Source organism: Microtus pennsylvanicus, chromosome 11 (assembly GCF_037038515.1).
Source record: "Microtus pennsylvanicus isolate mMicPen1 chromosome 11, mMicPen1.hap1, whole genome shotgun sequence".
Taxonomy (NCBI): domain Eukaryota; kingdom Metazoa; phylum Chordata; class Mammalia; order Rodentia; family Cricetidae; genus Microtus; species Microtus pennsylvanicus.
The window spans coordinates 34,886,859-34,913,097 of NC_134589.1; the positions used below are offsets into that span (position 1 = coordinate 34,886,859).

Below are 26,239 nucleotides of genomic sequence, written 5' to 3' on the forward strand. Positions count from 1 at the left end.
ATAGGACTGAAGACTCTCAAGGGCTGAGACTGTGGCTCACTGGAAGAGCCACTTACATGCATGATGTCCAAGATCATCCCCAGTAGTGCCAAAAAAAAAAAACTATGTTGATAACTGGGAAAATGGATAAATATCAATTAAAGTTTGAGGTTTGGCATCTAAGATGATAACTGGCAGCCAGTGAACACTTGATAGGTCTTTATTGAGTAAGTGAATTTAAAGTGGCTGTACTGTTGTTTTTTTATTTTCCTAGCTGTGTTCAGTTGTTTAGACACATCTCAAAATGCAGAATTAATTCCAGGGAAATAGAAGCTTTGCAGAGTTAGTCCTGCAGTTTTGTGACAAAAGAAAATGTGTTTTAAATTAGGAATTAATTTCTGTTGAGACAAGATCTGGGTATGTAGTGGGGACTGTCTTCATTCTACTGCTTCAGCCACCAAGTGTTGGGATTACGGGTGTGTATCACCACAGCTAGCCTCTCCTAAATGGTCAAAATGCAAAAGGGTGTTTGGTTTACTTGTGGCTAGCATACCAAGGCCTTGCATTGCACATTACCACTGAGCTTAACACCCAAGAGTTTCTGATGCTTTGGTAACCTGATGTGCAAAGCCCTTCTTTCTTAGTTTATTACCTTTAGGTTGTAATTTCTTCTTTTGGAAATAATAAACATTTTTAAAAACTTATTTTTAAAACTGAATTTGTTTTGTTTGTGAAGAAGTACACCACACCAACTAAACAAAAAACTGTTTTCCCTCAGTTATTTCTAACAAATAAAATTCCAGATTTTAAGTTTGATAGAGAGCATTTTTGAGAAAGGAATGTCAATATGCTATTTTTAGCATATTGTATAAGAACAGATTATTTGCTTAAATAAAAAATCCTGTTTCAAATGGACCCAAGTTGTTTTGTCCATTCAATATGACACTAAGGGAAAGAATAAATAGGGGAAACAAGTTCAATTAGCAGAATGATTTTGTGGGTGGGTAGAAAGTTTCCTTCATGATGTCAGCTCTTTTGTGCCCTCCTTTCTGTGTGCATGTGTTTGCATGCACATGTGTGGAGCATGGTTTCTACTTTATCTCTTATGAGTGAACAAATTACATTATTTGTGTATATCCCCCCACTTTGAGATAAGTTTTCATGTAGCCCATATTGGCTTTGAACTTGTAATATATTTTAAACATGAAAATTTTATCTTCTGTGCACACTCCCATTTGAATCAGTGTTTTCTACATAAAGCTGACCTGTGGTCTTGGACCTGTGATATTTGTGTGTATACAATGAATTTATTTATTTATGGTTTTTTGAAACAGGATTTCTCTGTGTAACAGTCCTGGCTGTCCTGGAACTCACTCTGTAGATCAGGGTGTCTTCGAACTCACAGAGATTCACTTGTTTCTGCCTCCCAAGTACTGAGATTAAAGGCATGTGCCACCACCTCCAGGCCCCCAAATTTCATTCTGGAAAACAAATCACTGGAGTCACTGTTTAGAAAAGGTTTACAACCCCAAGATTTTATATGGAATTATATAAATTATTTATACAACTCTTGGTTATAAAAGGAAAAACACAGTGTGAACACATCATCAGTTACCATGTAGAACGTATGGCATTTTGCTCCTGTATTCAGTTTTAGTCTCAACTGCAAAGTAGACAACTCTAACGCATTACTGGGATTTATTTTCTGTATTAGCTCCTCCAGAGTTACTGATCTATGAAATGGCAGAGAATGGAAAAAATTGTGACCAGAGACGTGTAGCAATGAGTAAGGAGCAACATAATGGGAGTTTCCCAGGTAAGGAATCTACGGTAGCTATGATAGCCAACTGCCTGGGTATTTGTTGACTGTCATTCTTCTGGGGCTCTACCTGCATTTCCTCACCGAATCCTTTCACTGACCAACTAGTTTGTCTTTACATTTGAGATGCTACAGGCCTTTAATCCCAGCACTCGGGAGGCAGAGGCAGATGTATATCTGTGAGTCTGAGGCCACCCTGGTCTACATAGTGAATTCTAGGACAGCCAGGGCTATATAGTGAAACTCTCTCAAAACATCCTGCAGTGGGAATACCTAGCCAGCATGACTCATTCTGCTGGATTTTTTTTTTTTTGGTGGGGAGGAGTGTACATAGGAGATTTTTGGTTGGTTGGGTATTTTTATTTTTCTGTTTGTTTGCTTTTTGGAGACAAGGCTTCAGGGTTTCTCTCTGTAGCCATGACTGTCCTAGAACTCACTTTGTGGACCAGGCTGGCCTCAAACTCACAGATCCACCTGCCTCTGCCTCCTGAGTGTGTGGATTAAAGATGAACACCACAGCTCACCTGGCTACGGATAGGATTATATGTTTTGTTCTGTATTTGCACTGTTTGTTGTTACCTCAGTAACAGTGATGGGAAAAATAACAGCCCTGGGGGCACTGATATAGTTCAGTGGTAGAGGGGCATACTCAGGATGTGTGAAGTCCTGGATTTGGTCCTCTGCACTAAACATGAGTGGCAACTATGGCAGTTAGTTCATGAGTTTGGACCAGTTGCCATGCCTCGGGATCCTAGGACTTGCTGTGAGTGGTTACCTGGGACATGGATGAAACATTTCTCATCCATCCATGCATTGTGCTGTCTCTCTCCATGATAGCCTAGAAACGTTGCAAAGTTGCCACTGATGGAAAGAGGTAGGCATGGACAGACGTGTGAGAAGCCATTGAGGATTCAGTATGTACCACAGTCCTTGGCTTCTTGTTAGAGATTTAGATACTTGTTATAATTTTGTTCCTATCAGGTTAGTACTTTGGACCCCTTCATTTTGCCCAGTCTCGATGTTAAACCTCCTTTCTATTTCAAGATTTTCTTATGCAGTCTTAGAGATATAAGATGGGAAGGTGTGTTATTTTTATTCTTTGAAAATATAGCACAGATGGTAGGAATTCTGTTTTAACTTCCGTGCTGTTGTTTTTCAGACCCTTCTTCAGTACATGAAAAGAAGAGAAGGGATCGGGAAGAAAGACAGAACATTGTCCTGTGGAGACAGCCACTCACTACCTTGCAGTATTTTTCTCTGGAAACTCTTGTAGTTTTGAAGGAATGGACCTCAAAGTAAAGAGTTTTCTGTTACTTTTTATATAAATCGTATTTACTAATTTTAGAAGTCCTTAGCCGTCTCCTGCTCCCTGCCATCTGTTTCACCAAAATGGATTCATTAAATTTAGAATGTTATCATAGGACATTTGTTTTCCTTCCTATAGTTTAAAAAGAATTCGACCAGGGATGTAGCTCATTAAGAGTACTTGTCTCCCACGCACAAAGCCAACACCAAGCAACACCAGGTTTTCAAGGTCATCCTTTGTTATATAGTTCAAGATCAGCCTGGGTTAGATAAAGACTGTCACCCCACTATCTCCCTGTCCCTAAAGGGAGAGCAATAGATTGGGATGTTTGGTTTGAAGAAAAATGACGGAGGAAACATTATTTACTCGACAGGTTATTACAGTTGACTCCTGTTTCATTTTGGGTCTTCCAAGGGAAAAGGTTAAGAAGATAGTGGGGTTTTTTCTCCTGATTTTATCTTGAAAGGGAATGAGGCTTGTATGCAGTAGATACACTAAACATGCAGCAGATTCAACATTTCTGTGGTGCTTACTGACAGCCAGTGAAAAAGAACTCTGCCATAAAGTGTGTCCTGTCTGTGTTCCTGCCTGTTTGAAATATCTAAGAGAACAAGTTGAACTTTCATGCCCTATTTCCTTTTTTTAAAAAAATTATATATTTATTTTATTTCATGTGCATTAGTGTTTTGCCTGCGTGTATGTCTGTGTGCGGGTGTCAGAGCCCTTGAACTGGAGTTACAGAAAGTTAGTTGATTGTTGGGAACTGAACCTGGGTTCTCTGGAAGAGCAACAGTGCTCTTAGCCACTGAGCCATCTCTCTAGCCTCCCTACTATTTTCTTGTTCTTCTAAATTATCTATACTATTATCTTACATTTTTGTTGTACTTAAAAGTTATAAAACATTTTGTGACAATTTTTAGCTCATTTGATCCTGTAGGAGGTCCATGAAGAAGGAAAAGCAAATATATAATTATTACCATTTTAAAAGCAAAAACCAAAATCTGAAAGTTTAAATGTCCTGCTAAAAAAGCAGCACTAAGTGGCCACCCCAGCCCCTGGGCTTTAAATCCCGGGAAGCCCCTCTCTTCCTGTTGCACTCTGATACCGCTCCACATTAACATGAGATGTGAGCAGCAGGCTTTGGGCACAGAGAGGGCTGTGGTAAGGCTGATTCCTTTTTACATCCCAAAGGCTGTTTCTGCAAATTACAAGATTAATGTGAGATGTTTTTCTTTGTTTTTAAGGTTATGGCATCGTCAAAGCATTGTGTTGACTTCTTTACTGCTGCTTGCTGTACTTGTAGCTACGTATTATGTGGAAGGAGCCCACCAACAGGTAAGATACTGAGTATTCTCTGCTCCTGTGATCACATGACATTTCAGAGTGGGACTAATAAAAGTTTCATTAGAATTTATGCCCTCTATACTTATAAATAAACTTTTGTATCTCTAATTTTATCTGATGACTTGGTATCTTAACATCTTATTCCATACACTAAAAATACCCAAGCACTGTTTCATGCCTGTTCAACATTATTTTAATATTAAGGATTCCTCTTTGCTTTAAAAGATTTAAAGTATTCAGTCAAAATGGTATGGATCCTAACTTTACAAATCCTTTCATCTCTCACAAAGCCTTCAGAATGTCTATAATGTGCTTTTATGAGCCAGCCAACAGATTGCATCCTAGATTGAGAGTTAGATTTTGTTTCTATGGAAGGTCGTTTCATTTCCCTGTAGTCTATAGTCATGTACTGATGGGAAAATAACAGGTTAACATTTTGTTAGCGCCTTTCATTAAAATGGCAAAATGTTAATCTATTCTAATAGGAAATGTTTCTAAAAAGCTATCATTTTAAAGTAATTTTTTGTTTGTTTGTTTGGTTTCTCTGTGTAGCCCTGGCTGTTCTGAAATTTACTTTGTAGATCAAGCTGGCGTCAAACTAACTCACTGAGATTCGCCTGCCTCTGCCTCCCAAGTGCTGGGAATAAGGTATTTTTTATTATTATAGTACTGAATGCATTTCATGTAGATAATCTTTATATGTTGATAAGAATTTGCAGTCAAGCTAACCATGGTGGAACATGCCACTAAGTCCAACAGAGGCGGGAAGATCACCATGAGTTTGAAGCTAGCCCATTTTATAGAGTGCCAGGCTAGCCAGGGATACAAAGTGAAATTCGGTCTCTTAAATAAATAAATAAATAAATAAATAAATAAATAAATAAATAAATAAATAAATAAGCAAGCCAAGCAGACAAAACACTTTGTAATCAGCTCCCTGACTTTTATTTTTAACTAACACTTAGAAATTTGTCTAGAAGCCGGGCAGTGAGTGGCGCACGCCTTTAATCCCAGCACTCAGGAGGCAGAGGCAGGCGGATCTCTGTGAGTTCGAGACCAGCCTGGTCTACAAGAGCTAGTAGTTCCAGGACAGGCTCCAAAATCACAGAGAAACCCTGTCTCGGAAAAAAAAAGAAAAGAAAAAAAAACCAAAAAAAGAAAAAGAAATTTGTCTAGAAATAAATCAACTCTTTTTTTTTTAATTTATTTATTTATTATGTATACAGCATCTGCCTGTATGTATGCCTGCAGGCCAGAAGAGGACACCAGATCTCATTACAGATGGTTGTGAGCCACCATGTGGTTACTGGGAATTGAACTCAGGACCTCTGGAAGAACAGTCAGTACTCTTAACCTCTGAGCCATCTCTCAGCACCATAAATCAACTCTTTCAAGGCATCTTTCTTACACTGTACTTTATTTTTGCCCATATTTAAAAATTATTTTAAAAACCTGGTGTTAAAAATTTGCTTGAATAATCAAGAATGTATTCTATTTACAAAATGTGTGATTTCTCCCACACCACACACTCCACACCCTATATTTCGAGACAGGATTTCTACATAGCCCTTCCTGACTGGAACTCACTATGTAGACCAGGCTGGCCTGGAACTCATAGAGATCCCCCTGCCTCTGCCTCCTGAGCACTGGGATTAAAGGCGTGCACCGTCACACTTAGCTCATTGCCTCCTTTGTTTGTTCCTTCCTTCCTTCCTTCCTTCCTTCCTTCCTTCCTTCCTTCCTTCCTTCCTTCCTTCCTAAGATTTATTTGTTTATTATGTACATGGTGTTCTGCCTGCATGACAGAAGAGGGCACCAAATCTCATTACAGATAGTTGTGAGCCACCATGTAATTGCAGGGAATTTAACTCATGACCTCTAGAAGAACAGCCAGTGTTCTTAACCTCTGAGCCATCTCTCCAGCCCTCTGCCTTTCTATATCATTGTGTTTTGTGTATTCCTAAAGTTTTCTCTTCACAGATATTATATAACTGTCCCTTTAATGCTGTCTTATATTTTCTTAAAGTTTGTAATTTTTAAGTCACTTTAAAGTATTTATTCTTAGCATCAGTATACTAGGCTGGGCATGGTAGCATATATGTATAATCACACCATTCAGCAAGTAGAAGCAGGAGGATCAACTGAAGTTCAAGGTTAGCCTGGTATATGTAAAAAATACCAGGCCAGGGTTGGAGAGATGGCTCAGAGGTTAAGAGCACTGACTGCTCTTCCAGAGGACCCGGGTTCAATTCCCAGCACCCATGTGGCAGCTCACAACTGTCTACAACTCCAGGGTCTAATACCCTCACACAGAATATACATGCAGGCAAAACACTGATACGAATAATAAATAATTAAAAAAAAATACCAGGCCAGGCTGGACTACAATATGAGATCCTGTCTCAAGAAGTGACAAAAAAAAATTACCTTAATACATAGTTTTAATATATAGTTTGTTTTTTGTTTTTCCCTTATGTCAGCTTACTCTGCTTGAATGAGTTGGGATTTTGGTTTGGTTTGGTTTGGGGCGTTTTGATTTGTGTCCTCTCTGCTATAGTACACTAACAGTGTGAGACCTCGTCAAGGAATTCTTTGTCTTAATGTTTTTCAGCTCCTCCAAGCTTTGTTGAACTGACTGGTCAGTGGGTGGTGGTTACTGTAGCGTGTTTCTGGGCAGAGTGTTCGGGTTTATCTCCTGTCCCTTTTTTTTCCAGTATGTGCAGCGGATAGAGAAGCAGTTTCTGTTGTATGCCTACTGGATAGGCTTGGGGATTCTGTCCTCGGTTGGGCTTGGAACAGGATTGCACACCTTTCTGCTTTATCTGGTAAGAATGACTTTCTTTCAATGAGCAAGAACAAAGGAGATTCTTCTGTCTTTGTTGGTGCTTTCTCTTCAGAAGCTACAGTCCTAAAATCTGTTTAATTGCTTCAGTGTTTGGTAAGTGTTGTGATCCTAAAACCAGTACCTGAAATTCAGGTGCTTGTCACACTCTGCGGTTCCTTTGGAGATGAAAAATTAAAAGAGAAAAGGAGGGAAACAGTTAAGCAGATATGGTTGTTTGCTTAAATTAGTTCAACCAGAAAACTTTCAGTTTTAGATTTTGAAGTAATAGTTATTTCACCTATATAATTGTTGTTTTCATATAAATTTGGGGAGATAAGTCAGTGGGTAAAGACCTGAGTTTGAATCCCCAGACTGCATGAAAAGCTAGATGGGGTAGTATTGTGATCTCAGTGTTTCTATGGGGCAATAAGGATAGAGGCAGGAGAATTCCCAGAAGTTCATGGGCCAGCTACTGTGTATCAGAAAATAATAGACTTTGTCTCAAACAAAGTGAAATTTGAGGATCAATACCTGACTTTTTCCTCTGATCTCTGCATGGGCACCATAACACTCATGCACACACACCCTCCAAAGACATACCCATTTCTTTATTTCTTTGTTTTTCTGTGTAGCCCTGGAACTCACTCTGTAGACCAGGCTGGCCTCAAACTCAGAGTCCTGCCTTCATCTGCCTCTGCTGGGATTAAAGGTGTGTACCACCATGCCCAGCTGCCTAGATTTTATTTAAAAAGTAAATTGGAAGCAAGGAAATTTATTTCTTATTATATATGTATTAAAAACATGAATAAATTGTAAAATGTCTTTATATGAGGGCATTATTGTTTCATCACCTCTGATCTAGATATTTAGGAAAAGATCTAGAAGCATGCAAACATACAAAGCCTCCCAGATGGCTCATTTCAAGCCTGAGAACCTGAGTTCTTCCCTAGACCAGATGGTTGAAAGAGAGAACTGACTCTTCCCTCAAGTTACTCTCTGGCCTCCACACATGTGCCATAGTGCACACAGACCCATTCACACAGACCCACATAATAATAATAATAATAAAGTAACAGTGGCCTGGAGGGATGGCTCAGCCATTAAAGGCCAGGCTCACAACCAAAAATATGAGAGTTCGATTCCCAGCACCCACGGCTGTCCCTCCAGGATTTAAAAAAAAAAAAAAAACATGAAGTTTAATGCAGAATTAATGTAAAGGAAAAGTAAAATCTTTGTTTTCAGCACTTCTACCCTTGATCAGTGTGCCAGTTTTAGAATGTGGTTAGAATTTCCTCAGCTTTAATTTTTAATGTATATTAGTGTTTTGGCTGCGTGTGTATGGCTGGTGCCTGTGGAGGAACTGAGTTACACATGATTGTGAGCTATTGTGTGGATGTTAAGAACTGAACCTGGGTCCTCTGCATGAGCAGCACTTGCTCTTAACCACTGAGCCATCTCCCCAGCCCCTCGTTTTATCAAGTTTGGTGGTTGGGTGGTTGGTTTTTCAAGACAAGGTGTCTTTTGTAGCCTTGGCTATCGTGGAACTCAACCACTGCTGGGAAGATTTTTTAATTTGCTGTTTTCTTTCTGAGTTGTAACAGACTTTTATCCTTAATTGCAGGGGGTCTCTGTGACCACCATGGCCAACAGTGTCCATCCACATGAGTTTTGTTTAACACAATTTAGTAGCTGGTGTTCATTCAAACTTCTTTTAGGCATATTTAAGCACAGCACAATTTGTTGAAATAATATTCCTGGTGATAATTATTTCAATCCCATGTTGAAACTATGTAAAGTACATGTGACATCTTCCATAAAGATAGGTGCTATAGATTGATTGGGGAAAACAATCTTATGATAAGGGTCTGGGGGAGGATCTGGTGTGGCCTGGGCCACACAGTGCAAAGGTCACCAGACAGGTTGTAATCTTTGTCTGCAAGTTTAACATTCCTAGTTTCTTTAGTGCTTGTCTGTGATCACAGGGTCCTCTGAACCTTCTAAAAATCCTTAAAAATCTTCATTTGAGCCAGGCAGTGGTGACGCCTGCCTTTAATCTCAGCACTAAGGAGGCAGAGGCAGGCGGATCTCTGTGAGTTTGAGGCCAGCCTGAACTAGAGAGTGAGTTCCAGGACAGGCTCCAGAGAAACCTGTCTCAAAAATACAAAAGAAGGCTGGAGAGATGGCTCAGAGGTTAAGAGCACTGGCTGCTCTTCCAGAGGTCCTGAGTTCAACATGGTGGCTCACAACCATCTGTACTGAGATCTAGCACCCTCCTCTGGCTTGCGAGCATACATTAAGGCAGAATGTTGTATACATAATAAATAAGTAAATCTTTAAAAAAAAAGAATCTCCATTTGTTGTTTGGTTGGTTTTTGTTTTTTTGTTTGGTTGTTTCTTTTTGTTTTTGGAGATAGGGTCTAACTGTGTAGCCCTGACTGTCCTGGAACTCAGGCATAGACCAGGCTGACCTTGAACCCACAGAAATTATCTTGCCTCCACCTTAAAGACAGTCACCACCACGCTGGGCCTATTTATTTTATTTTATCTATATCTATGGAATTTAATTGTGTTTGGGAAGGTTCTGATTACATATCTTTCTTTTATGAGCCTTTACTTAGCCCTCACCTAGAAGTGATGACATTGGCGTTCTGTGTCCTATCTTTTGTGCTAGTGAAGTAGACTCCTCTATCTTACACTCACAAAACCCTTAGTCTAGAGGCCAAGCAACTGTGGTAAGAAAGTAGCCTTCTGTGCAGACTTTGTAGTAAAATAAGTGATTGAGAATCCAGTTTTAAAGACTAAAGATTAAATTCATTCTTTGTCATAATCCCTTCTACTAAAGGTCATGGCTTGAAAGTAATATGAAAATGCTTTGTACTTCATATCCACTGTTTTCCACAGTGAAAGTCGCCTTTTGGGGGTTATACTTTGTTAATTATGATCAAATTTATACTAAATGGTCACTTAAAAGACTAAAAAGTCGGGCTGGAGAGATGGCTCAGTGGTTAAGAGCACTGACTGCTCTTCCAGAGGACCCGGGTTCAATTCCCAGCAACCACATGGCAGCTCACAACTGTCTGAAGATCAGTTCCAGGGGATCTGACACTTCACACCAATGCACATAAAATAAAGTTAAATAAACCATAAAAATATAAAAAAAAAGACTAAAAAGTCATATTTTTCAGTTAATGAATGATTTCCTTATTTTAATTGGTTTTTTTCGAGACAGGGTTTCTCTGTGGGTTTTTTCTTTTTGGAGCCTGTCCTGGAACTAGCTCTTGTAGATCAGGCTGGTCTCGAACTCACTGAGATCCGACTGCCTCTGCCTCCCAATCCTTATTTTAATTTTAATTGAAAGATTTTTACTTGAAATTGGGGCGTATTGGAACCCTCATCATTCTTTAAGCACTGTTGCTGTTTATGTAAGTGGTCACAAAACAGAGGGTCATTAAGGGAAAGCAAATGCATATCCTCAGTGTGGCTCTGTGCTTAGTAGGAGCACTAGGTTAGGTCGCTCGTTCTCTTTATCACCAGTGATTTCCTAAACACTGTACTTTGTGTCTAGGAGGATAAGCTGTTGCTTTGTTTTGTTTTGTTTTTCTTTTCCTGATGAGAAAAGCCCACAATCGTCACGTGCTCCAAAGACTGTCGTCCATAAGTGTTTTGAAATCATTCTTCTAGGGGCCTGGGGAAATGGCGCAGCAGTTAAGATCACTTGTGCGCTTGTAGAGGGCCTAGGTTACATGGTGGCTCACAACCATCCATAATTCCAGTTCCAGGGAGTAGAATGCCCTCTGCTGGCTTCCACAGGCGTCAGTCTCTCATACACATAAAAAAACACCTATCCATGTAAAATAAAATAAATCTTAAGATCTTTTTAAAAAGAGAAGAAAACTATTCTTCTAGAATTTTTTTGTCTGAGTGCATCGATATTGTCGCCATTAGGTGGCGTCCCTAACACAGTCATGTATTGTATATTTGCCAATAGAACAACCTTACCCAAAGCCCAAGCCATCAAGTGAATCTCTTTGCTTGGAGACATGATTTGTTATTTTTCTATATTCGTGTCTATACATTTTGCTTACATAAGACCAGTGGATGGGGCTGTGTGTAAGGCTAATTCCAGGGAATCCAGTGCCTCTTCTGGCCTGACTACTGGGCAAGCACATGTTATAGACATGCGTGCAAGCAAGACACGAATACATACAGAATAAATCTAAACAGCTTTTTAAAGGGTCAGTGAATGCATGAGAGTTAAAAATGTTAATTTTTCCTAGTAGTTTTCCACAGTCCTCAACATAGTAATTATCAGCTAGCCTTTATCCTATTGACTTGTATATTTATACATATGAATTAGTTCCCACAAATATATATATATATACATATATATGTGTATATATATATGTGTGTGTATATATATGTGTGTGTGTATATATATGTGTGTGTGTGTGTGTGTGTGTATATATATATATATATCCTGGGCTGCTCTTGAACTCACAACTCACCTTCCTATCACAGCTTCCCAAATACTGGGATTATAGGTGTATACCACATCATCTGGATTTCCACCCATTAATAGTAAAGAGTATACAGAAGTTCTGATTATGAGAAACACAGGCAAATAGCTGCGTCGGAACGTCTACTCCAATAGGGATGGTACTTGTCTCATACGATGACACAACATGTTTCTTTTCCAGCATGATATCTAGTACATGAAAAATTATTGCAGCTATGTTAATTAATATCACTATGCTGCAGCGTTTTGGCTTTTGATTTTTAAAGGGAGAGTATAAGAAAAGGAGAAATACTGGAGACCGCTGAGGGTTTTGCATGTCACACAGTGCGTGTGGAAAGGTCAGAGGGCAACTTTTCAGCAGTCACTTCTCTCATTTCACCTTATTTTGGGGCAGGGTTTTTGTTTTGTTTTGTTTTGTTTTTTGTTTTTTATTATTACTCTTGTTCTAATTTGGTTTGGTTTGCTTTTGGTTTTTTGAGACAGAATTTCTCTGTTTAGCTCTGACTGTCCTGGAACTCACTTTGTAGACCAGGCTGGCCTCGAACTCACAGAGATCCATCTATCTGCCTCTGCTTCCCAAGTACTGGGACTAAAGGCGTGCGCCACCACAGCTGGCTATGATGCTGGGTTTTGTTGTTTCTGTGGCTTTGCTGCAAATTCTTCTTTCTCCACCTTCACCTTCCATTCACCAGGGTGCTCACCGCTGTCTTTGGCTTTTTACACGGATTCAGTGAACTAAACTCAAGTTTTCAGGCTTGTGCAGCAGGTGCTTTTGCCAACACTAAGCAATCTCTCGCTTCTCAATTTATTTTTTAAAGCAGGCAATCATTTTCAATTTTTTTGCTTTAGCAGTTCTTTTCCCTTCGAAGTACTAGGGATCAAACCAATGGCCTTGAAATGATCTACTACTACAAATGACCTACTACTAACTACATCCATAGTCCACCCTGACCTATTCTTTTTTTTAAATACGTATTTTATTTTATGTGCATTGGTGTTTTGCCTTCATGTTTGTGTAAGGGCATCAGATCCCTGGAACTGGAGTTACAAACAATTGTGAGTTGCCATGTGGGTACCAGGAATTGAACCTGGGTCCTCTGGAAGAGCAGCCAGTGTTCTTAACCACTGAGCCATCTCTCCAGCTCCCAGCCCCTAGCTTTTTTGTTTGTTTGGTTTTGGGTTTTTTTATTAATTAATTAATTAATTATTATACAATATTCTTTCTGCATGTATGCCTGAAGGCCAGAAGAGGGCACCAGACCTTATTACAGATGGTTGTGAGCCACCATGTGGTTGCTGGGAATTGAACTCAGGACCTTAGGAAGAGCAGGCAATGCTCTTAACCTCTGAGCCACCTCTCCAGCCCGCCCTTAGCTATTTTTAACAGCCGTGGCCTCTTAATGAATCTTTGTCTCTAAAAATAAAAACAAATGCATGCTGAGTAATGGTGCATGCCTTTAATCCTGGCACCTTGGAGGCAGAGGTGAACAAGTCACTGAGTTCAAGGCCAGCCAAGACTATACAGAGAAACCCTGTCCTGGCAAGGGGGAGAAATGTAGTAGTATTAGCGGCAACGGGGCTGCGTCCCCAACACCCCAGCCGCCTGCACGGCTAGCTTTACCTGAAATAATTACACGGACACTGTATTCTTTTAAACACTGCTTGGCTCATTTCTACCTAGCCTCTTCTAGGCTAACTCTCGCACCTGGACTAGCCCATTTCTTATCATCTGTATAGCACCGGTCTTACCGGGAAGATTCTAGCCTAAGTCCATCCTGGGTCGGAGCTTCATAGCGTGCATCTTCCCTGGAGCGGGGAGCATGGCATCTCTCTGAGGTGTCTGCTCCGGAGAGGAGAGCTGTCGAGTCTGACCTCACTTCCTCTTCCTCCCAGTGTTCTGTTCTGTTTACTCCTCCCACCTATCTCCTAACCAATGAGAGCCAAGCAGTTTCTTTTTATTTAACCAATGACCTTCCTCCATCAGAGAAAAATAGAAAATTCAGAGAGAAGTGCCCAACCAAGAACAGACTCCTGTGAACTTTCAAATTCTAAGAGCTCACATGTGGGAAGTAGTTTAAGTTCCAGTAATCTGACTTATTTCCTTAGAATTTCTTTTGTCCAGTCCAGCCACTCTTTTAAGCTAATGTATCTCAAACACACTCCTTCATATATAGGTAAATTATATTAATTAAATTATCAGACAAGAAGGTGATTATATAGTCTCTTGTGTGCTGTTAAGGATTTATAAAGTCTTATATTTAAATAAGAAAACTGAGTATGGTAGCACATGCCTATAATCTCAGCACATTGGAGGCCCCTCAGCTACATGAGGAGTTCTAGTGTCCACTAACCTACATGAGCCCCTATCCCAGCAACAGCAAAAAGAAATAATTCCATTGGCTAAAACTTAATCTCATCTTGTGTGATGTATGGACAGTTTTTGACACTAGGTGGCACAGTTTCCTGCAGAAAGACTTTACGCAGCCCAGTTCTGCACACTGGATCCTTGCCTGAAGGGACGCTAGCTTTACAGACAGTGCTCTTTAACACAGTTCACTCCTGGCCTTTTTTAACATTTGGGGATCAAAGTAGGAAAAATTCTATGTGCCTGAAGCATTAGCATTCTCCCTTCTAAACGCAGTGTGGAAGGATGGGGTATATTATAAAATTGACCCAACTTTTATTAAAAATCATAATCATTAGATGCTATCCTTTGAAAAGGCCTACTTAAGAGACATAGTCTTAATATCATCATTTCAACAAAAACCTGTAACTCTGGTAGAAATTAAATTTAAAAAGATGTGAAAGATTTGCTACTAGACACCTGTTTATGTTTAAGTTTGGGCAGTTTTATTTTAAAATGGGCCAGAAACTGTACCTTTTAGTACAATTTCTAAACTACTAAAAGTCTGGCCTGTTGTTTTCTCTTGTATAGACATCGCTGTGGATGGCTCTGTATTTCCTTCAGTAACTTGGCTCCTTTAAAGCTGTGTTTCCTTAGGTACATATGTGTCTGGAGCCTTTTGACTCTTAATGCCTTTTGGGTGGGTGGAGTGTTCAAAACAGGGTTTGTCTGTAGCTTCAGAGCCTGTCCTGGAACTAGCTCTTATAGATCAGGCTGGCCTCGAACTCACAAAGATCCGCCTGTCTCAGCCTCCCGAGTGCAGGAATTAAAGGCATGTGTCACCACGGTCCTGTGACTCTTGATTCCTTATTGCTAAAAATCAGTATTTGGGAAAAATCACTGATATGGAATAAAACCAAGTGGGGACGTAGTTTAATTTAGTGAATGCTCTTTTGTTAATACCCTGACAGGTAATTCTCAAAACTAAACCGTTAGCTCTCTTCTTCACTTTCATTTTTGCTTCCGGTGATTACTGTAGAGCTTGGTCACCTGCTTATTCTTCAATACAGATAAGGAAGAAATTCTCCCACATTGGATTCTGGGGTCACTTAATATTGACTTCTATAGGTATGGTGACTGGTCATGAACACTCTGAGTCAGAACTCTTCCTGGAAGATCAGCAGCCCCTTTTTAGGAAAAAAAAAAAAAAAGCTATTTTCCTTTGTTTGATGAACGAGGGCATGATAGCTCTTCTCCCTGTCTTTCTCCGAGGAATGACTCATGTATTCTCATAGCATCACCACATCAAAGGCGGAAAACATAGGGGTTTGTGCAGACTGGATAGCTTCCCACTCTTAAGCCATTATTTATAACTGTGTACTTAAAAGAGTAGGTTATTAAACAGCTTGCACTGACTTTTTTTAATAGCTCTACATAAACATGTAGTTCATTTATTCTGAATACTTAAGCCAACTTATGATCAAAACTTGCTGAGAAGAGGGATGAAGCTCAGCAACAGAGTATATTGCTAGCATGTCGTAGCATGTCGCTAGTATGCTAGAGGGCCTGAGCTCAAACCCCAGCACCTCAACAAGAGAAACAAAACAGTTAAGTTTTTGTTGTTGCTTTCTTTTGTTTTTTGCCTGTTTGTTTGTTTATTTGTTTTGAGAAAGGGTCTCAGTATTTACCTCTGACTGTGTTACATGAAGTCTGCCTTTATATGTACTAATCCGTTACAATCAAATGCCTTCCAAAAGGTGTATGAGCTAATAATATAGTGTACACTTCTTTTGTTTTAGCTAGCAACTATGTACTTAGACTTTTAAAATATAATTATATATTGTTGTCCTAGGTAGCACAGCCATTGTTACATTTTTTAAACATTTTGTTATATTAGGAAGATAAGACAGAATTCTAATTATACCTTGTTAAATTACTAACATATATAAAGACCTGGCACTCACATTAACTAATGCCTAGGTCGTTGTGTTTAGAGATACCATACTGATTTTATAGAGACCTGGGATCTGGTTTAAAACTTGACCAAAAGAATCAGAATGGGTCTGGGGACTGGAGAGATGACTCAGTGGTTAAAAGCACTAACTGTTATTCTTCCAGAGGCTCAGCACCCACATGGCAGCTAGCTCTCAATCCCCTGTAATCCCAGTCCCACAAGAGCTGAAACCCTCTTCTGACCTCTCTGGGCACAAGCATGCATGCAGACAAAATACCCAAACAAATAAAATTAAAAAAGAAAAAAAGAGCAGGTCAGTTTTTGGTGTCTACTTGAAATCAGTTCTGCCTGGGCGGTGGTGGTGCACGCCTTTAATCCCAGCACTAGGGAGGCAGAGGCAGATGGATCCCTGTGAGTTTGAGGCCAGCCTGGTCTACAAGAGCTAGTTCCAAGATAGGTTTATAGAGAAACCCTGTCTCAAACAAAAAACAAACAAACAAAAAAGAAATTAGTTCTGTGTTCTACCCGGGAATCACTTGCTGTAGAACAATCGTAACTTTAAGTTGTTTTCTGACTGAATAGATGGTGGTGAGAAAAGCAATGAGTAATTTTCATCTTTGGGGGAATAGAGTTCCTGGGTAGAAAGGGCTTCTAAAGGCCCCTAAAAGTTGAACTTCAAAAAAGAAAGAAAAGGCTGCATGTCATCCAGACAACCATTTATCATCTTCTCGCACTTACTTATCTCCCAGATGCCCCTGATGAAGCAGAGTCCGGGCCAGCGCCATCCTTTTGTTCTTTGGTGAACCAGTGAGGCAGACACATGTTTTCCCAGTGAATCAGCACAGGGCTCAATTTTATTACCTTTGCCCTGAGTTTTCCAGACAGACTAATTGGAAATTTTGCCTTTGGGATCTCACTTAACTTCTGTATGTAGATGATAGATTCAGCTATAATTGACTTCACAGATGTTATGGAGCGACGCCACTCTTTAGGAATGTTTTATCAGTTTTAAGACAGCCACCTTGAGTGTAAGACTGTCAGCTTGTCTTCTTAGGAGCACTTTGACACACACGCACACACACACAATCGTACAAAGAGGCTTGACTAAATTAGCTCCTAGTTAACTAGTATAACCATTTTAAATTTCATTTTTTAAAAGATAGCCAGCCCTAAAAGTAAACACAAAGGTATCTCCAGCTCTCCGCGGTTTCCAGGGTTACATATTCTGTTTAATGAAACTTGGTAAGAATATGGCCTTCCACACCAAAGGAGGGGTGTGATTGTAGTAAGTTATGACCTGCTCTGCTGTCCATACAAAGAACTCAGAAGTTTCAAAACCCAGAAAATGGAAGTTTGTTTGAAATAAAGTAGAAATACACATACTATTTCATAACTTTATAATTAGAGCATTTTTAACTTATTGAAGTATGTATATTCATGCCTCCTTGTGAAAAACTTAATTTGTGTTGTGACATCAAAAGGTCTTTTTCTGGACTTATATAGATATTTCATAGATAGCAAGGCATAACTTAAATTTTCTTTTTACCACCAGATTACAGTAGTTCTGTTTGACGTGATCTTAGAAATAATCACTTGTAAAGAAGTGTTTTTGAGCCATCTCAGTGTCTCAGCTGGTAAAGGTGTACTGTACCACCAAGCCTGACAACCTCAGTTTCATCCTCAGGACCACATGGTGGGCGCAAAGCACCACGCACAGGTTTCCTCTGGCCCCGCTCCATTATACATGGAATTTTTAAAAATTTAAACTATTATTATTATTATTAGGCTTTTATTCTTGAAGATGTGGTGGAACCCATCCTAATCTCACTAGTGAATATGGGCTACACAATGAAAACTTGTCTCTAAATAACAAAAATAAAGGCTTAAATTTCTTTTTTGAATTTAATTTAGAATAGTACCTAACTATTACTAAAGCCAGAGTATAAAGATCCCACAGAATTGTTTTAAGTTGTAAGTTTTTTCTTTGTACTTTACTCTGGAAAGAATATAAATTGTAGGAATATAATTTTTTAAAATTTGTGTAAAAAGAATTGAGTCTGTGGCACATGCCTATAATCTTAGAAGTTGAGAGGCCGAGGCGGGAGAATCTGTCATTTGAGGTCAGCCCAAGCCATAGCTGCAAAAACAACTTCAAATACCTAAGACAGGGTTTCCTCAGTGAAACAATTCTCGAAGTCCTTGAACTCAAAGAGATCTGCCTGCCTCTGCCTACCAAGCACAGGGATTAAAGGCATGCGCCATCACTGCCTGACTGAAATACCTTTTTTCACAAAGAAATATTTCCTGTTAGAAATCCTACCTTCCTATCTAAGTTTGGTGTATTCTCACCCCAAGGGACTTGCTTGAGCAAGTGCTATGTGTATTATCCTGACCAAAGCAGAATTATTCCATTAATCAAACTTCGGGAAATATTGTGTAATAAATATAATTTATGAGACTAGATATGGAATTTCAAAATGAAGCAAATCCAGATGTCCAGTGTCACAAATAGCTAAACTTTCTTGTTGGATTAGAAAGATTATGCTGAATTTGGTAAAAACAAAATAAAACCTTAAAATCTTTTTGCCACTTTTCCCTAAAAGTATTTCCTATACTGACCTTGCTATATCATCTTTGTTGTTCAAATCTCCTGTGTCCATCTGAATTTTTATTCTACTTACCCTATAGATTAATGAAAGGTCGGTATCTTAGTTAGGGTTTCTCTTGCTATTATAAAACACCATGGGGAGAGCTGGGTGGTGGTGGCGCACACCTTTAATCCCAGCACTCGGGAGGCATAGACAGGTGGATCTCTGTGAGTTTGAGGCCAGCCTGGTCTACAAGAGCTAGTTCCAGGACAGCACAAAGAATACAGAGAAACCCTGTCTCAGAAAAAATAAGAACCCTGGGAAGGGAAGGGTTTAGGGGTTTAGTTCAGTTTTCGATTCTAGTTTTTTGTGCTATAATTTCTAGCCTGGCTCACTTATTTTTTTCATATAGCTAAAGTATGACTTTCATGCAATACGTTGATGAGGATTGCACTTTTACATTTTTTTTTCATTTATTTTACATGCAGACCACAGTTTCCCCTCCCTCAAGGTCTGCTGCACTTTTTAAAAATTATGCTTAAAAGATGGTTTGGGAGCCGGGCGGTGGTGGCGCACGCCTTTAATCCCAGCACTCGGGAGGCAGAGGAAGGCGGATCTCTGTGAGTTCGAGGTCAGCCTGGTCTACAAGAGCTAGTTCCAGGACAGAAACCAAAAGCTACGGAGAAACCCTGTCTCGGAAATCCAAAAAAAAAAAGAAAGATGGTTTGGGGTCCAGGGATTCTAGAAGGATAAGTAATAGAGCACCTGCATCGCATGAGTGAGACCCCAAGTTCAGTCCCAGCTCTATAAAGAGAGCATGAGTGACTTGAATATATGTAATTTTCTGAAGAATTGTATTCAAAGCACATTTGTTCTTGCTTGTTTGTTGTAAACTTCATTCCTGTTAGTTATGTTTGCAACGATTAAGTATAAAGTTGAGAAGAGTAAGGCTTCCTCTCAGTAAAAGCCGTCTAACCTAAAATGTCGAGGTGTAGGCTACAAAAGACCTGTGAAAATGAACAAAGGAGAGGATGGAGTTGTTAGCCAAGCTGTAGCTTTCATTTTGTCCGGAAACCACCACATCTGCCTCTAAGCTGAGTAATAATGACTTAATAGAATGGCTATGGGAAGTATGAACCACTGTTGAATGAATGAACAAAGAGGGTCTCACTGTGTGACCCCAGCTGGTCCGAAACTCCTTAGGTAGACTGTGCCTGGCTAAGTTGTTACAGAGCTTGCTAGGTAACTGGGAATAAACAAACCTCTTGTCCTTTGTCCTACACCTTCTGAGTGCTGGATTGCAGTCCTGTGAGTCACCACACCTGCTCCATGGTAGAGATGGAGCCCAGAGCCTTGTGCCTTCTAGGCAGGCCTTTAGCAACTTTGTATACCCTCAGTCTGGAACAGTCACCTTTATGGAAAAGTCTGAAATTGTTGAGAATTTACTTTTTTTTTTTTCTTTTTTGAGACAGGGTTTCTCTGTAGTTTTCTGAGCCTGTCCTAGAACTAGCTCTTATAGACCAGGTTGACCTCAAACTCAAAAAGATCCGTCTGCCTCCCAAGAGTTGGGAAGCTGAACCACTTCCAAACCATTGGTGCCTTATTTTCTGATTTACACTCGCCCACCACCCCCTTAAAAAAAAAAAAGTCCAGCTGTATTTGTAGCCAAAGGAAAAAGAACAGTCACCTCTTGCATTTTCTTCCTTTTTAATTACTGCCATCATCTGTTTCTCATGATTTCTCATGTTATAAGTGTTGTTTTTGACTGGGCAATGGTCGCACATGCCTTTAATCCCAGTACTCAGGAGGCTGAGGCAGGCAGATCTCTGTGAGCTCAAGGCCAGCCTGGTCTACAGAGTCAGTTCCAGTACAGCCAGGACTACACAGAGAAACCCTGTCTCAAAAAAACAAAAACAAAAAAATCTGTTTCTGAAACTAGATCTCACTATGTATCCTGGGCTGCCCTAGAATTCAGGGTGCAAGCGCTATGCCTGATTGTAGTTACTGTTTTTATAGTGGATTTGCTAGATGTCATTGTGTTGTTACTCTGGAGTTAAGACTATCTAAACTTTTAATTCAGAATTTTGTTATGTTTGTTTTCTTTTTGATAGGATTAGAAAATAATCCTTTTTCTTCCGACTGTAGAATCTATTTTCTACATATAATGTTTTTTTTAAAAAAGAAACAAAAACCCAAGTTTTTGTTTTCATGGTTAAGCATGATTTTTAAAAACCTAGTTGAGGGTACCTAAGAGGACTTTTGGGATGTTGATATAATCTAAATATTGTATTCATATCTGAAATTGCCAAAGAATAAATAAATCTTTAAAAGAAAAGGGCAAAATAAAAATATTCTTTTTTAGCCATGGGTGGTGGCACAGGCCTTTAATCCCAGCACTTGGGAGGCAGAGGCAGGTAAGTGTATCTGTGATTTTGAGGTTAGCCAGGGCTACATAGTGAGATACACTGTCTTCAGAAAAACCAAACAAAAAAAACTTTTGTTTTTAAAACCATCAACATTTTAAATTTTGAATATTGTTATATAAGAATTTCCAAGAATTACAATCCAAGAAAAAAATAGGAAGCAAAGACTAAAAAGTAAAAAGGTCAAGTAGATTTTTAAACATCTTTCTTAAAAACCAATGTATAAAAAAACAAACAAGTAAGTAAACATGGAAGGAGTGGTTGGAGAGGTATTTGAGAGTGTTTCCTGTGCTTCCAGAGTTTGGTTCCACGCACACAATCCCATGCCTCTGGCCTCTCTGGGCACCTGCATTCATGTGCTGATACTCACACATAAGTACGAATAATTAAAAGTAAAAGAAATAAATCTTGGGGGCTGGAGAATGACTTAGCGGATAGCAGCACTTGCTACTTTTGCAGAGGACCCAGATGTGTTTGACAGCACCACATGGTACCTCATGACCATCCTTAACCTCAGTTCCAAGGGATCCATCTCCCTCTTCTGGCCTTCTCATACACCAAACACATACCGGTGCATGCAGGCAGTATACTCGTGTATATATATATATAAATGAGTAATTCTTAAATAAGTAAATAATTTGTTATCTTTGTAATAAGTAGGACTTCTGTGATAACTTATTTTTTCTTAAGAACTTGAGTTTGTTTACAAGCGCACGTATCCGTGTGCACTTGGAAACCGCAGACAACTAGTAGGTGTCACTTTCCTTCTAGCGTGTAGATTCTGCCAGCGGAACGCAAGACAGCAGAATTTATCCTCTGAACCATTTTGTCAGCCCCTGAAATGCTTCATTTTCGTCAGTACATCTTATATAGCTGACTTTTTAAACCACAAATTCATTTATTCTCTGACCTTAAAGGGCTTTAATACATAATGATTACCTTTTTTAGGTCTGAATCACTTATGAAAAGTCAGTGGAAAAATCTTTGCTAGAAACCGTCACATTCAGAAATAGTCACACAATATGGTCAGTAACAAAATGTCATGTGTATATAATCCTGTTCAATAAAAGTATTTTTCTTTTAACAGATAATGGCTACTATATATTATATACTAACAGACAACCACTAGTCTATGCTTAGGGCATGTGGGAATTTACAGTTTTGCCAATTCTTGTATTTATTTTATTTATTATTAATGTGTATGTGAGAGAGGGAGGAAGGAAGAGAGAGACAAAGACCAAGTCAGAGGACTTAGTTGGGTCTGCACAACAAGGACATTCATGAGCTATCTCATCAGCCCCCTATTTTTACCAATCCTGCAGTTGATTTTCTAAATTATTTTATTTGTAATTGTGTGTATGTGCATGTGTGTGCTCACGTGCACATGCACATAGGCATGCAAGTACCTACCGAAGACTGGAGAGGGCATCAGATCCACCGGAGCTGGAGTTAGAGGCGTTTGTGAGCACAGGAGCCGAAGTCAGGTCGTCTGCAGGAGTGGTCAGTGTCCACTCTCAGCTCCTGAGCCGTCTCTCCAGCCCTCTACAGTTGCTTTTCATGCAGATGACTCATCATGTGCAGTTAGGATTCACCTATATCTAAATATAAATATAGTATAATTTATGTTTAATAATTTGTAATACTTCAAAATAAAAGCAGAATGTCACAAAAGTTGCTGTAGGAAAATTCTTTTAATAAAAGTACAACTTATTGATAAGTGGTTACATATTTCATCTTTTTTAGGAACTGACTGGAAAGGGTAGGTATTCTCAAATTGTGTGTAAAAGAAAAGTTTTATTACAAGGATTACCTTCTGACAAGTAATTCTCGATAAATAATATATAAATCAAGTGAAAAATTAGATAGGTTGCCTAGAGCTGGGTTGGGAGAGATTCTTTTACCCAATTACTAACTGCATCTTAGAATGTGTGTTTATGCAGAATCTTGTTCTCTGAAAGCACTGTTTTCCTTGTATTTCATAGTGATTAATGTGATGTTGAAATAGCATGCATCAAAATTCCTTTTTCATTAGTATTTCTCATCAAAGGTTTCTTATATTTATTTTCTAGGGCCCACATATCGCTTCAGTTACATTAGCTGCTTATGAATGCAATTCAGTTAATTTCCCTGAGCCACCCTATCCTGACCAGATTATCTGTCCAGATGAAGAAGGCACTGAAGGAACTGTTTCTTTATGGAGTATCATCTCAAAAGTTAGAATTGAGGCCTGCATGTGGGTAAGATCTGCGTTTTCATATTTGACTAAAACTAATCTCGCCATCTTGATGCTATGTCAAACCTTTTAAGAACATGTGCCTAGTCAGTGAAGAATTTGTTAGGCCACTTACTGCATACTTTCAAGGCAAAAGACTCCTTAAGTAGTTTCAAGGCTGCACATGGTGTCCCGTGCCTGTAATCTTGGTACTTTGGAAGCTTAAGCAGAAAGATTGTAAGTTCCCAGTCAAACTAGATTGCAGAAACAAAAAAAAAAAAAAAAAAGTAGTCATGTATTTCACAAATAAATTAAATAAACACGGTGTTTGTTCTTAAAGAATTTATTTCATTTTCAACATTGTTAGTGAAAATATCCACCATTCTCTGTATAAACTAAGCTTCCTTGCTGTATTGATTTCAGACTACATAGTTCTGTAATAATCCTATTTTTCAGTTTTCCTAATCATTCTCTTGATGTTTTACTTAAATTTCCTTTTAGTGCATGCATAATTTAAACTCTTTAGTTCATTATGTTTATATTCCCTTAACTTTTCTTTTCCTCAAAGGTTCTTAGGAAATAAAAGCATGTAGGAAAGATCAGATACAGATGTTACCTCAGGAGTCAGTGGGTTGTTCACTGGGCAAAGGTGTTTGCTGCCCAGCCTAATGTCTTGAGTTTAGTCCCGGAACCTCTGTGGTAGAAGGAGAGAGCCACTGCCAAACATTGTCCTCTGCCTCTGACCTCCACGCCCATACCATGGCATCCGTTTGCACGGACACACAAGCGTGTACGCATGAGCATATGGGTGTGCATACATAAGCGCACAAATAAAGTTTTTAAAAATTCTTAATTTTACTTTTAATCTCAGAACTTGGGTGGCACAGGCAAGTGGGTCTCTGAGTTTGAGGCCAGCCTGGTCTACAAGGCTGGTTCCAGGACAGCTAGGGCTCTCACAGAGAAACCCTGTCTCAAGAAAACAAACAAACAAACAAAAGAAATAAATTAAATTTCTAATTCATTAAAGCAGGAGTTGGCACCATAACTTAGAAACAAGTTTTTTGGTTCTGGGGTGTATGTATATGTTTATGTGTATAAGTATTTTTCCTGCATGTATGATGTATAACCATTTGTGTACCTGGTACCAGTGGAGTTTAAACGAGAGCATTAGAACCCCAGAACTGAAGTTGTGAGTCACCATGTAGGTTCTGGGAATTGAACCCAGATCCTCTAGGAAAGAAGTACATGCTCTTAACCACTAAACCTTTTGTCCAGCTGTAGAAGAGATAGTTTTAAAAGTCACATGTTGGTGCCTTTTCCCACTGGTAGTTCTACAGATCGAACACTGAGCCTGGCACTTGCTAAAAGCAAGTGTTCTTCCACTAAACTGCATCCTCAGCCCAGCAATCATGTTGTGCTTTGAAGGAACTCTAAAGGAAATGCTCTTTGTTAAGTCTGTTGATTGTGAAAGGCAGGAAGAGCTGTCGTGTTTCCTGTTGCTCTTTTATAAACACTAGATACAGATTCATTATGCTAGTTGTATGTTTTATAGATTTGAGGAGATTATTATGAAAATTATTATTAGAATAACAGAAGGCATTTGGAACGTGCTAGAAAAGAGTTTACCAGCTAGGCAGTCAGTGGTGGTGCGTACCTTTAATCCCAGCACTCAGGAGGCAGAGGAATCTCTGTGAGTTCAAGGCCAGACTGGTCTACAAGAGCTAGTTCAAGAACAGACAGAGAAACTGTCTTGAAAAGAGAGGGGGGGGGGACTACCTATACATTTCTTCCTTGCTTGTTCTTTTTCTTTTCTTTTTCTTTTCTTTTCCTGAAAACAGGGTTTCTCTGTGTAACAGCCCTCCCTGGTTGAGGCTGGCCTCCAACTCACAGAGATCTGCCTGCCTCTGCCTCACAAGTTCTGGGATTAAAGGTGTGCGCCACCACTGCCCAGCCCCTATTTAATTTTGTTCTTTTAAAAGTTATTTGTGTGGCTAGATCAACACTGATGCCAAACAGAAAGCTTCCGTCAAGGTTGGCAATGCTATATTAGGAATTGGAGAGGTGGCTCAGCAATTAAGAGCCCTTGCTTCTCACAATCATCCTTCAGTTCCAGAGGATTCAGTGCCCTCTTGACTTCTGTGGGCACCAGCATACATTTGGTGCACAGTCATACATGTAGGCAAACCACTTATACACATAACTTAAATAAATAAATCTTAAAAATATAATAAAAAGAGAGAGGGTACCTGAGGGGAAAAATACATATAAAAATGCTACAATGAAACCCATTACTTTGTGTGCTAACTTAATTTTTTTTTAATTAATGCTTAATGAGGACAAGGTTTCTTCATTTTATTTTTAGGGGTGTATGTGTGTGGTCACTGTAGAGTGTGGGGAGAGCCAGAAGTGTATGTAGAGCTGGATTTATATACAGTTGTAAGCCACCCCTTATGGGTGTTGGGAATTGGACTCTGGCACCAGGCACTTTTAATAATGAGCCATCTCTCCACCCCCAAGTACTGAATCTCTATTTGATGAAAAGTATTAAAAGCAGAGATAATTACTTAGCCTTAGTAAATATAATGAATGTCAATGAGTTTTACGTTATTAGTGACACACACTAATAGCAATAGTTCCTAGGTATGGAAACCTAATTTAGAATATACAGTGGGAGGGTTTACCTAATTTTATGGTTGGTTTGTGTTCACTTTATTTTTTGGTTTTTCAACACAGGGTTTCTCTGTGTAACTTTGGAGCCTTTCCTCGAACTCACAGAGATTCACCTACCTCTGCCTCCTGAGTGCTAGCTTCTTCTTTTTTTTTTTTTTTTTTTGTTTTTTGTTTTTTGAGAAATGTCTTGCTTGCCTTAATGATGTCCTGCTTAAAATCAAAGGCTGAGATTGGATTAATGAATGTAGATCAAAAAGAGA

At 39.2% G+C, this 26,239-nt stretch overlaps 1 protein-coding gene across 2 annotated transcripts in view; it reads left to right on the top strand.

Annotated features, from left to right (window-relative positions):
- The window catches only part of Vmp1 (vacuole membrane protein 1), a 96,992-nt gene that overhangs the window by 12,743 nt on the left and 58,010 nt on the right, over window positions 1-26,239 (top strand). For both annotated transcript variants that reach the window (XM_075991217.1, XM_075991218.1), the window contains exons 2-6: window positions 1,694-1,795; window positions 2,958-3,093; window positions 4,349-4,439; window positions 7,163-7,273; window positions 23,167-23,334. In XM_075991217.1, the coding sequence (XP_075847332.1) occupies window positions 1,720-1,795; window positions 2,958-3,093; window positions 4,349-4,439; window positions 7,163-7,273; window positions 23,167-23,334 (582 nt within the window). In that variant the 5' untranslated portion in view covers window positions 1,694-1,719. The remainder of the gene's footprint in view (window positions 1-1,693; window positions 1,796-2,957; window positions 3,094-4,348; window positions 4,440-7,162; window positions 7,274-23,166; window positions 23,335-26,239) is intronic.